This window comes from Polyodon spathula, chromosome 18, assembly GCF_017654505.1.
Source record: "Polyodon spathula isolate WHYD16114869_AA chromosome 18, ASM1765450v1, whole genome shotgun sequence".
In the NCBI taxonomy this organism is placed as follows: domain Eukaryota; kingdom Metazoa; phylum Chordata; class Actinopteri; order Acipenseriformes; family Polyodontidae; genus Polyodon; species Polyodon spathula.
In genome coordinates this window covers 24,624,920-24,637,767 of record NC_054551.1, presented here as the reverse complement: position 1 = coordinate 24,637,767, position 12,848 = coordinate 24,624,920, and the positions used below count along the sequence as shown (strand labels likewise).

Sequence of the window (12,848 nt, the reverse complement as noted above, 5' to 3'; positions counted from 1 at the left end):
AAAGTGATTAAAGTACTGTAATTAGATTTATAAATACTGTACATTTGGTATTAATTTGTAAGAATAATCAATATAACTGTTTCATTAATTACATTAGATTTCAATAGTACTGTTTAGAATTTATATTATTTTAACAAAACATCTGCTAATACATTCTTTGAGAACTCAAAACATAAATACAGTAAATGAAACAACGAAAAAAAATAACAATTTTGTAACACATTCACCGCAATCTAAAAGAAGGTTGCAATACATTTGGTGTAGAACTAAACAGGGTGGACCAAAAGTTGCACAACATAATTTCCTTTTTTATGCAATACCTGTTCAAAAGGATGGAATGTTAAGTGTCTAAAATGTTCCACAACTTGTGGCAGAGGGCTTTTTTCTGTAACAGGTTTTAAAAGTATATAGACTGAAGAATACTGATAAAATTATCTGTAAAATATACAGACTAAAACTAATATTTTCCATCCAGTAAATAACAGTAAGGAGGGATTATATCCAGTTCAACACATTTTTATTGTGTATTTTTTAATTGAATGCAAGTTACAACAAGCCAAGGAGAAGCTAGAGATGTTGCGTCTTGTGTGTTGGGGACCTTCACGGATGAGGTGTGCTGTGAAGTCCTCGGCACAGCCAGGGTCTGAAAGCTGGAATGTCTGTGTCTTTCATTCTTGCTGATTACTTGCCCAGCCTGCATTTACTGTACTGATCAATGATTACAGCCCATGCATTTTTCTGTATGACTCGGCTTTGGCGAAATCAGCTGAAAGAGTTTTTGCCATTCTGTCTGTGGTTCTCTTCAAGGTTTGTGCAGCCTCTATGGCTCTGTCTAATGTTTTGTGTAAATGTGCACCCTACAGAAGGAATACAGTTTTATATTTTATTTCTGGTTTGAACAGAAGGTGAAAAAAAAAATTATTTTAAAAAGATAAATATTCAGGGAACTTTGATCTGGTACCATAATGCATTTTATGAAATACAATTATTAAACAAAAAATAAGTACAATGTGACAATTGAAATGCACTGACCATATATAGACTGCTCTGGAAACTTACATTAAGGTCAGTGGTAGCTGTTGATCTCCTTGGATAGATTCTACTGGTAAGAAGGGCTGAGTCTGATTGGGTGGAGCCTCTTCTATTGTGTGGGACTAAAGACTGCTGTACCATGTAGCTGTGGTAAGAGCAAAAAAAATATGAAAATAATACATAGCATTGAGAATAACAAGGCCACAGCAGGGCAATAGTTTTGATTTAATCATAGCCATTGTATTCAGTTCTAGTAGAGATGACAAAGCAGTTCAGATTGGAAGAGGGCAGTACGACTAGGTTTTCTACTGGGTACCAGTAAGGCTAACTGTTAATGGTTTTTTGTAGCTGCTGTACAGTGGTGTTTTTTTGTTTGTTTTTCTTTAATAGTTACCTTAGTGACAAACTGCAGATTGATCCAGTATTGCCATGTGATACAATCTTGTTTGTGTTTCTTCTGCACTGATGTACATTCTTCTCTTTAGAAACACTATTCAGATCATCTGCTGCTTTACAGTAAATAGTGGAGGTAACAAATTAGAAAAAGCAAACCTTGAAGCTTTGAATAAAGATATTATATCTATACTCATTAATGTTTTCACATTAGTACAGTTCATTGTATTGTCATGTTACTAGTTGCACATCATTTAGTAACATTTCAATAATAAAACAGCTCACAATATTTAACAGGTGTGCTGATTAATCAATTATCTAAATCAACACCAGCCATAATTTTTACTTACATGATGAGTGACGACTTTCACTGTTACGCAAGTAGGACTGACTGTTTATTGATGCACTTGAGTGTTTTCGTCGTCGGCTGCTGAAAGTATAATCATCTAAAAAACAAGATGCGAATACATAAACCTAGGCACTTTTCACAAAAACTGAGATTACTACAAATAATAAAGATAGAAAGATGGGGGCTACAGTATACCTGTTGACTGGTGTTTAATTAGACATGAATCTTCACGTTCTTCAGAGCGGTTAGGTCTTCTGTAACTCTTTCTGTCAGCTTTGTAATGCAAGGGGTGTGACACAGATGGTGAGAAAGAATGTGAAGAGCCTTCACTATCAGTACCTTAAAAAGAGAAAAACAGAAGACAGGATTGAGAGGTTTAGTCGATTGATCTAGCAGAGGTTTGATGGGTAGAAAAAACAAAACTCACATCAGTCGCCCACTTGTTATTATTGTATGACAAATTAACTGTTACAGAATAAACTTGCAAACAAAGAATAAAACAGTTACGAAAGTACAGACACATTATCAACCATTTCTTTTCACACGGGGATGCACAATTGATTATTTTTAAAGTTAAAATGTCCCTTTTAAATACATTTCTGGTGTATCTGTAACACTAATTGCAACATTTTCTGTAATACCCACTTGGTTCCAGATCTGATGAAATCCAGTCATCCACTTTCTGAGAACTTAAATCCCTATTGATGGTGAACACTTTCTTGTTTCTGTACTGCATATGCTTCCTTCCACTAAAAAAGAAACAAGGAAAATAATCCAGTATACTATTCTAGTCTTCTACACTGTATGTATAATGTCAGAGTGTTTTTATACCTGCAAGAAGCAACCCTATTGTGCGACTGTGAACTTGTGCTATATCTCTTCTCTTGTTTGTGACTGGAGTTAGCGACGTCCATTCTCTTGGATCTCTGAGGCAGACTAGACAAACTTTTCTCCAGTTCTTTCTTCAGCCTTGATACTTCAGACTGAAGAGCTAGAATTGCTTCACTGTGAAAATATCAAAATAATTATATCCAGAATCAAGTAATTTGTTTAAATAAAAAATGACACATATATACATATTACCATGAGGTTTTATTAAAACTGTTTAATTGCTTTACTCGCTCATCTGTAGAAGTAGCAAGTCCTTTCTTTGACCTGTAAAGCTAGTCAATAAAAACTGCAGTTTAAAAGCAATGTTATCCACTTACTTCTGAAAAGCACATGGGTGGGAATCCTTATCCGCAGTAGAGGTCACGTTACCCAGTGTTGGGACAGGAGGGCTACAATGCCATGGTGTGGGTAACAAGAGATGATCGTCTGAACTTTCATCTATGAGATGACTAGATAGTTGTGCAATCCTTCCTAAAAAAGAAAGGTAGCAATTTTCTAACAATGGATCGTTCATAAGTAGAAACTTTTTATTTGATGTAATTTACCTTGCTCTTCAGTGGGATTACTGTCACTCACAACACTGTGAGTCCAGTGGCCCACTGTGCTTCCACCAGACAGATCAGCCAATCCAAGAGCATCGTTCCACCCTTGGGAATCTGTGGGTCTTGTGTTATCCATCTCTGTGCAGGAGGATGACACATCACTAGCTGAGCTGCAAGACCTGGTCGTTTTCATGGTAGGAGACTGTTTCTTCGTAAGGACTGGAAACATGAACCTTGTAAAACAGGAGAGTCATGTCAACTGACGTTTCAACTATGCACCCCACACAGGCAGATTCTAGCTGGAACTGCCTTTATTTATTAAAGAGATTACTGTATTATCTAGGGAAGTGTTTTATTAATAATTTAGCTAGGCTGCAAGCACATGTTGAAATAAAATGCAAGGTAATGCAATTACATTTGGTGAAATCTATTTTTACATGCTCGAACTCAAAGTTACTATTGCTATTTGCTAACAGTTCTTAATGTGGTTTACACATTTAGTTATCATGGGCACAGTTAAAAATATGTCTTCCTAATCATCTGCACTCACAGATATGCAGCAGTTTTTTCCTTTGGGAATGTCTCTGTTCAAGTCTGAACAAGGTGGAATAAATGACCACTAGGGGTGTGTGCCTGTAATTTCTTTACTCCCTGAAACAGTATGTTTGTTAAAAGTAAAATGGGATTTCTACTTGGCACCACCTGTAGTTCAAATATTATAAATGTGCTATTTTTGAAGAGATTTGTAATGTTTCTCCTGGCGAGAGACTCAAATCTGTATTTAACAATGGGTGACCAATGTCATCAAACCTGCAGTGGCTGACTTACCTCTCTGTAGCTGTCTGATAAGAGTGTGTTTGAAACACTGCTGTGGCTGGGCGACAAGCCACAGAACCTCCAAAGCCACTGTCTGTTTCAGGGGTCAATATTCTCTGCTGTCGGTGCAAAATAAAACATTTGAGAAGGTGTGAAATGATCACGTTAAAAACACAAACAAGAATGGCTGTCTCACGCACTCCTGCTGTACATTTTTTAAATGGTTGGATTTTTGGAAAGAATTCCTTTCTTTCAAAACATGCTCCTCAGCAAATACATACAGCTTAACAGTATCATTAAATATTTAAAGTGTCATAAGATTCCCAGAAGAAGAAAATTGCAATTCTCTACCTCCAGTGAATCTGGTTGTTGAAATGAGCTGCCATGTAGCTTTACAGACAGATTACATGATGAGTGAGGAAGACCTTCCAAAGCAGCACTGCAAGACAAAGTCTCTGACAAGCAAATGAGAGGTTGGCTAAAATGATAAGAAAAAAAACACGGCCAATATAAGTATATGTATCATGGACTGGCAGTTATTATCCATAAAGATTTAGCTTAAGTGATAAATATACACCATGGAAACACTATTAACGTCACAAACTAGTAAGATGTAACTTGAATTTTACCATTTCTTTTGTAAGTTTTGTCACGTATATTTTATTTTTTAATTGATTTTACAATGGTGCTAATACTTATTATTGAAGCCAAACGAGTTACAGTGTGGACGTGTTCTAAGCATTGTAGTCGGTCCTTTCTGGCATTTTACAGAAATATACAGTGACCAGTATATGTTTGATTTAGTAACCTTGAAACAAAATGGGACATATTTGAATGACTTAAAAGCTTGTATTTAGATCTGCCTCTTTTGAATAGACCCTGAGATCTGTTAAAAAAGAAAACAAAAAACAAACAGAATATACTGTCCTGGAAATAGCTGTGGAGACTCTGTCCAGTTCAATGCTTTGGTGGTTTATATGACTGTATTAAGTTGCATCTCAAGGGACTCATTTTCAAAACATTTAAGGTGGTGTGAAATGAGCACTTCTGTATACACAGGCAACAAGAAGGATGGTCTCACACTCTCACTGTATCATTTGTACAAAATAAAACATTTAAAAACTTATTGCACTTACAGTTCAGGAGTCTGCAGTCTGCTTTCCTGGGTATGCCTTGGTTCTGTAGATATTCCATTATAGACGATATCTTTTGCTTTTACTGTTGCTGCAGATGGATTACAACTGTCATCCTCATACAAAGTAACATCCAAACTTTCCTGTGACATATCAGAACTTTCACAGAAATACCTGGAGGGTGAATATACAGCACATGGGTAGCAGACAAGCTGCAAACTATACTGTTCAAGTTACAGACTTTCCGAAACACGATAGCCCAAAGAAGCAGAGGCACGAGTCAGGTGGCAACACATGAATATAATGTTATCCAACTCCTGTCTTTTATACCTATTGCATAGAATCTTTGTTAAACCCATGTAGTAATAATAATAATAATAATAATAATAACTTTTCAGTCTGAATCACTTGTATTGACCTTGTTCACTATCTTAACCAAAGCTACTCATATGACATTAAATTACAAAAAAAGACACATTTATTCAGCTGATTGAACACATCAGTCCAATGTAGAATTTAAACATGTCAGAGGCCACAGTGCAGCAATCTGAGGTGGATATTTACCGTTGACTATGAACCTGTTCAGTGTTGAGATGAGCAGTACATAGTATTTGATCATTATCCTCACTGACTGACCTTACTTCCTTCTCCAACATTCTACAGTCTTCTGAAGACTGATAAAGACTTGGCCTCTGTCAAAATAGAAAAAACACACGCTTTACTAACATAAAGGAATCTTCTCTTACTAAATACTAAAAATCATTAAAAAAAAACATATTGCATGTATAGTGTAGCCTAACATATTATATATCTTTTTTAGGAATATGTGATAAACCTACAGTTTATGTCCTCCCTCTTAGCCCATTTTTCTAGCAGGCTGTACATATGTGAAATGTACATGTAGCATAACATAAAATGACTTCTGAAGCCCTGCAACTTGGATTGCAAATGGACTTTTGAAAATAAAATGCCTACAAAGGGCTTCTGATTGTTTTTGTTTTTTTTTCTGGTACAACTGTTTCAACATTTTAATTGGAGGGATTTTATATGGGTTACAGGGTTATAGAAATCTGACTGCTATCAATGAGAACCATTATGTTTTCCAAGCTGTTACATCTGTAATACCAATTTGGGAAGGCTGTATGGTTTACCTCATGCAATCGTGTATGGGATGAGGAGATGGGCACAGCTGATGGCAAAGGGTTTGATGTGGTGAATGCTGGCAGGGAAGGTTGATTGCACACATTTTCATCAATTTGCTCTTTGAGGTCTTCAAGGCACATTCCTATTTTAAATATCTCCCCTTCCACCTGCCTTTTCAAATGTGTACATACAGTATAAGAGAAGATTATCCCAAACTGGTGAAAATGATGCTCAGTACTATTAATATTTTGAAACTGCTAAAGAAAACAAGTTTTGCTTTTCACACTGAATGGAGAACAAAAAATGTTAAGTAATTACAAGATGGGTATGTAAAGTAACACGAAACACATAGGACAAGGCTAAAATGTAGTCATACTGGCCAAACCTACTGTACCAATAACATATAGTATAAAAATATGTTCATATAAATCTTGTATTCAATTAAAATAATACATTTGATATGCTTTATGTAAAAGGTTACATATTTCACATGTATAGTGCAAATCCCTGTGAAGATCATTAACTTAATACAGTGTACATTACAGTGTTGGCTATAAGCTATATACTGCCATTTTGACAGTATATAAACCATGACCCCTATAACACTGCAATGTCCTTTTATTAAAAAGGTGAATTTGTAATCATTGCAAACTATTAGTAACTATTGCCCCATGCTCATTTTCAACAGTATACTCAATAGGGTTTTCGTTATGGTATCTATCCTACCTCTCAGGATCAAACTCCCCTATGTTTTCAGTCTCGCCCATGTAATTTCGAAGTTCAAGAGCACGATGTCCATCTTTTTGGGAGATGTAACCCCTTTCTAATTTATCCTGGGCATCCATCATACTCTTAAAAATCTGTCAAAATAAAATGATTAGCTTAAAACAATGTGATCACATGCATTTGAATTATTTGTTCAACGTTACAGAGTAAAACTACATTTTGGGTATGGCATAAAACTGGGATGAAAACCACGACCATATTGCTGTAAAGGGTTGCCATATAAAAGCGAGCACTGCATTTAAAAAATGCATTTGTCTGGAAAAAACAGGTTATAAAATCAGAAAAGCTTATGATTTACCTCTTGCTGTTCTTCCACTGTTAATGTGCCTGAGCTAAGACAGCTTTTGAACTCATCCACCTAGTGAAGACAAATGATATTTTAGCTAAGTAGTGGCTGTCGGTATTGTCAACTCTTGCAAATGTAAACTGCCTGGAATTACCTTTGCTGTAAACTGGTCTATCATTTCTTTTAGTGCCTGAGTCATCTTTTCTCCCTCGGTTGGCTCCTGGTGAGTTGTGTCTCCATCATTATTGTTCGGCACTACAGTATCTCGAATGTCCATTGTTGATCCTAACAAGTTCATACAACAGATATGTATTAACTGTATTTGCTGTACAAAGCAACTCATTTACCATGCCACCTAATATCTAAACAGTATTTTTTAAATTACTCAACTGAGCAATGTTAAAGTTCCTAGTAGAGGAGGTGCTGACTGAAAATATATTTTTTCTTAAAGTCTATTATTTAGAAATACTAAAAGAAGCTTGAAGACACTGAAAAAGACTTCTAGTCGAAACGTTTGTCATTGAATTTATTAAGCTTCTTTTATATTTCTAAATGTAGCACAATTGAGTGTTTAATAGTTCTGGATGATAAAGTATAATATGCATTATAAGGCTAAAATGCACTTACTGATAGAAACAAACCCCTTTTCTATTATCGCATTGTTGTCTTGTATTAAACTTGCCTTTTCCCATTTGGAAGCCCTTAAATTACTGCTTTCAGGGTTTATTTATGTAGTTACACTAATAAATCATAAAATGTCCTCATTGTTACTAAAGGTACCTATTTCCAAATTAATTGCATAAGTACTATCACTTTAAGGTACCTAAGTTTATCATCAGTTTAATTATATACAAAAGCGAATCCACAAAAAAGTCTTTAATGTACCTGTAAGAGGTGATCTTGGTGTGGATCCTAATTGAGCTGTGGTTGGATATGCAATCCTGAAGGTTGTGATATTAGCATGAGGAGGCATAACTCCAGAGTCAATGTTTTCAATTGGTTTTGGAAAATCAGAGAGCAGGGGAATCTGTTAATAACAAAATCAATGTTATATAAATCTCCAAAGGACATAGAATGCTTCTCTACTTTGATAAGCATAACACATTATATAGTGTGGTATTATATTAAAATAAATCATTCTGTTTAAATTCCATTTTTAAGAATTACCATATTTTCCAAAGCTATTTCATTCCTTTAAAACTTGTATTTTTAACCATTTTATTATGGTCACATAACTGTTTTTTTTTTTTTTCAAAATATAAAAAAATTCTATGAAGTCAGCCTTTTGCCCTTTAATTAAATATTTTTCCAGTTTTACTGAAAACTGTTGATTTGTCAAAGAAACCACAGAACTAGGGATTAGTCAGAAAATTATGGATTTGCAAAGTTCTCAACATGTTGATTTAGTGTTCAAATAACCAAGTTCCTTGTGCCTAACGGTCCTCAAAGCAGTGGATTATTCCCCCATTCACCACTTACCGTTGTTTATCGCTTACATAGATTGTAGGTTTGCACTTACTTTAGCACCTAGTCTCATCTGATCAATTAAGTTTTCTGCTTCAGCGTATTTTGTTAATAATTTGTCATATTCATCCTAAACCAAAAACATGAAATTGGGATGAATAATGTACACAGTCAAGTAAGAAAGAACTTGTACTATGATACTTAAGGGTTATCTAAATCATATGTTGTCTCAAAACTGCACATCTTAATACATGTATATCATAGCATTGTGAACAAAGACAAAACAAACATTTTAAATTGCAATATTTGTACATTTAAGTAAAAGAACAGCAAAAGTGCTGTAAAGGATAGTTAAAAAAAAACAAAACAAACAAAAAAAACACACATACACATAAAAACAGTAAACTACAGTATAGTAAGTGCATAGGTAAACTGCAAAATCCCCAAGGTGTGGTTTTCTATGGATTATCACCAATTATTTAAGTTACCTGTAAATGCTGAACAAGTTCTGGGTTCTGTTTTGGGTTGTATTGTCTCTTTTGTTGGTCTCTGAAATCAAAGGGTGTTTCGTGTGGCTGTATGGCGTCTAGAACCTCTTTCACTACATCCACAGCTGATTTCAAAGAGGTGGTAGAATTGCTTAACAAGCTTGGGGAGGACTCTGTCCTCTTAATGCCAGGCGTTGAGTTGTTCAAATTTGTAGCACTGTTTCCCTTTGGGATCTTAATTTTTGGGGCCACTTTGGAAAAGTCAGGAAGAGGGTAGTGAACCTGACCTTGTCCATATTTGATTTCATTACAATAGCCTGCTCTCCCAAACAGAGATTTTTGGCTTTGGTTCCCTTCATTGTCTATAATTTCGGGACTATCTGGACCGTTTAACTGATCTGATACTTCATCCTGAGTTTCTGTATTACTGCTTTCAGCACTTGAGATTTCTTCTGTTTTCTGAGACTCAGTGTAAAGTACTGTCTGATTGTTTGAGGTATCTTCTTCTTCACGCTGCTCACTGGGGTCAGTTTTTACCTCTGTAACTTTACTTAGGTCTTTTCCCAGCAGCCTTTTCCCTTCATTATGTTTGGGCGAATTATGGTTAGATTTAAATCGGTTTAGCACTGTTTCGGTTTCAACACTTTCAGTAAAAGAAGTCTCAGGCATGGTCTCTGCTTCAATGTATTTACTTGAACTAAATAAGTTTTCCTCAGAGAAATGCCGAAGTAAAACCTCTGGAATCCCTGTCTGAGATCCTTCAAAACAGTTGAGCTCAGGAGAAGAGGTACTAAGCCGGTGATCGTTTTTGAGGGGAACTTTGGTAGCTTCAGAAATAGTGTCAATTTCATTTTCATTGTTATCTGTTTCACATCTAGATTCACAAACAGGAAAAGAAAACTCATTTGTATTCTTGTTGGTTTCACCAGCATCTCGTATATTAGACAGATGGCCTGTAAAGAGATTGCTTGATATAGCTGGTGGTATCCTGTAGTCATCCATATTAGAGTTAGTGGTGATAGCTTTATTATTACTATCATAGTTGTCATCATAAGGAAGGTCTTCTTGTTCTTCATCACTCGTGTCTACAAGAAGATCTGGAGTGTGAAGTGGTAGATCTTCCACAGTGTTGTGTCTCTGCTCAGATATTCTGGTTATACTACTTTTAGTACCATGTACATTGTGGATCTCAAAACTGCTTTCAGAAGTTGTTTTGTCTTGAATGTTTCCATAATAATCTAACTCTTCCATATGTTCTGGGCAAATAAAGAAAAATTTGTGTTACACTGATGTTTGAGGTCAATACCAATAAATAAATAAATAAATAAATTACTGTGCAAGGGTTAAAAGATTCTGAAAATGTGGTCATTGAATGTATTTTTAGGGCTGCTTCTGAATACTTGGACTTTATTGAAAAAGAAATACAAAGAGCATTGTTATCCTCATATATAATTGAGCAACGCTTAAGGTTAAACATATTGATAGCAATGTAGAGTGTAATGTTACAGTTCATTATTAAATGACTTGTTAAATTCTCTCGTAAGGCAGTGTACACCCAAGCAAAATAAAAAAAAAAAAAAAAAAAAAAAAAATTGCATTGTGGTAATTGCATTTAAACACACACACACACACGTAAGGTAAACACAACATATTTAACATTAAAACACTATTTATTAAAATGCTATTTGTGTTGTCTTTACCAAGCTTTAAACTCTGCTGGATCTCCCATGCAATACAGTTTTGTACAGTATTGTATTGATCAAGTTAGGCCCACAGTACAGTCTCATTATCCCATTACATATTACATGGAATTACAACAGAATTGAAGCTAACAGATTTGCAAACATTGTAATGTGAAAAACTGTTGTTGAGGACTTGAAAAATTAGAACAATCTTTGAGATAATTGATATAAACTATAAACACACACTATTTACCAGTAAGTTACAATAATAATAATAATAATAATAATAATAATGATATAATAAATGAAATGTGAGTAAGGAAATACACAGTTAACTAGTTTAATCAAATGATACTCACCTCCAATTGAATTAAGACTGGTGTCTTCAGCTGAATCCTGAGATAGCTGAAAAGTGAAGGAATCCTGCAGGTCCCTGAAATGGAAGCTACCATCATCCTCAATGTCAACAAATATATTTTGTTCAAATGATTTCTCCCACAGTAAAGACCCTGGTCGTTCTTGGCAATCACCATCTTCCTCTAGGTCTCCACTCAATACACCTCTTTCAAAAGTTATCTCACAGTCCTCTGACAGTTCATCAGATGTGTCTAGATCTGAGGAAGCCTCTAAGTGATCCATTCCCTAGAAACAGGAAAAAAAAAGTTCAGTGATTCATTGTAATGCAAGTGATCAGATCAGTGTTTGTGCACTAGAATAGTCTAATTTCCATGAAAATGTGTATGCATAAATCACTTTACATAACCTACAGTATAGTGTCAAGAGCACAAGCATGGAGGCTTTTTTCAGCAGCCCCATTGAATGGCAATATTAAAATAGTTCATTCATTTTTTTTAAAAACAATTACAGTATGATCCCAGTTCGTCCAGCCTCTTATATGTTTATTTTACCCAATTGCATTTTTTTTTATTCTTTATCTTCATGTAAGATTATCTACGTGGCATTGCTCTAGCCGTCTCCACTTTCATCACCTATGTGTAGGACTGGAAGCTGTAAAGTACAACACATATACCTGGCTTTCTATTTTTTGTCGTTTGTTTTCTTTATAGATGCTGATATCTGAAACAGCACTGTGCCATACTTTTTTCATTTGTTTTCCTAAAGTGAGGTTTTACAGTTAGTACAACTAATGTTTTTAGGCCACTGCTCCACACTGAATGACTTAACATTTTCAGAGCAATTACCAATCAACGCCACTCAAACAACACAAAAACCCTTTCAAATGTAAATACTTACGACTGTGTTCTTGTGCAGCAAATCTACATTGCCATTCAAAGATTTCCAGTTCAGTCGTTAGCAACCTCGTCCCTCAACCTCACACTTCTGTAAATCACAAAAAAAAAAAAAAACCTCTAGTCCGCCGGGTAACTCACTGACTTATGTAATGTATGTAAAAGAATAACAATTACTTGTGCTGTAAGTCGTTACAAAGGAAATGCGTTTTGGGGGATTGGATTTTAATAAATAATACAGATGACACTGGTCGCCTGTTCCGAGATAATTCAGGTAGAGCGGGCGGAGCTAGGTTGCCATGGTGAACGTATGAAGCTACGCTTTACTGTGGACGAGCCGAATACTAGGCAGTTTATCCTTTCTTAAAATTAAATCACTCAGAAAATGTAGACAGTTTGCTAGGTTAAAGACTCTTTCCATAATACAGTTGCTTTTGTTGGTGCTTTTTGGCGTTTTAGACTAAAATCGAAACATTTAAAAAGTGTCTGGGCCACTGAACAGTACAAAAGTAATTCATTCTGTCCCATTCAAATTTCTTTACAAAAGGGCAATTTTATTGATATCCAGTGAACGTCGTTACGTTTTATTTACC

General features: G+C 35.2%; 1 protein-coding gene across 2 annotated transcripts; it reads right to left on the bottom strand.

Annotated features, from left to right (window-relative positions):
* Positions 1-103: 103 nt before the first annotated feature.
* On the bottom strand, positions 104-12,635 carry LOC121330451. 2 transcript variants are annotated; one of them, XM_041276976.1, is made up of 22 exons: positions 12,260-12,635; positions 11,365-11,647; positions 9,324-10,579; positions 8,891-8,965; positions 8,257-8,398; positions 7,526-7,656; positions 7,384-7,443; positions 7,026-7,159; positions 6,308-6,470; positions 5,721-5,848; positions 5,160-5,330; positions 4,375-4,501; positions 4,036-4,142; positions 3,211-3,440; positions 2,983-3,136; positions 2,606-2,779; positions 2,420-2,523; positions 1,970-2,113; positions 1,776-1,871; positions 1,427-1,541; positions 1,060-1,177; positions 104-857 (listed from the first exon to the last, which is right to left on the bottom strand). In XM_041276976.1, the coding sequence occupies exons 2-22, from the start codon at positions 11,642-11,644 to the stop codon at positions 720-722; spliced, it is 4,047 nt and encodes a 1,348-aa protein (XP_041132910.1). In that variant the 5' UTR covers positions 11,645-11,647; positions 12,260-12,635; the 3' UTR covers positions 104-719. The 2 variants fall into 2 exon arrangements, with proteins under 2 accessions (XP_041132910.1, XP_041132911.1); XM_041276977.1 differs by having other exon boundaries at positions 105-857; positions 1,427-1,538.
* Positions 12,636-12,848: the final 213 nt, after the last annotated feature.

Excerpts from the sequence above, each read along its gene's own strand:
- LOC121330451 (XM_041276976.1), bottom strand. The coding sequence starts at position 11,644 with ATGGATCACTTAGAGGCTTCCTCAGATCTAGACACATCTGATGAACTG. Across the intron at positions 8,399-8,890 it reads AGATGAGACTAGGTGCTAAA|ATTCCCCTGCTCTCTGATTT; the intron begins GTAAGTGCAAAC and ends TGTTATTAACAG. Across the intron at positions 7,160-7,383 it reads CAGTGGAAGAACAGCAAGAG|ATTTTTAAGAGTATGATGGA; the intron begins GTAAATCATAAG and ends TTATTTTGACAG.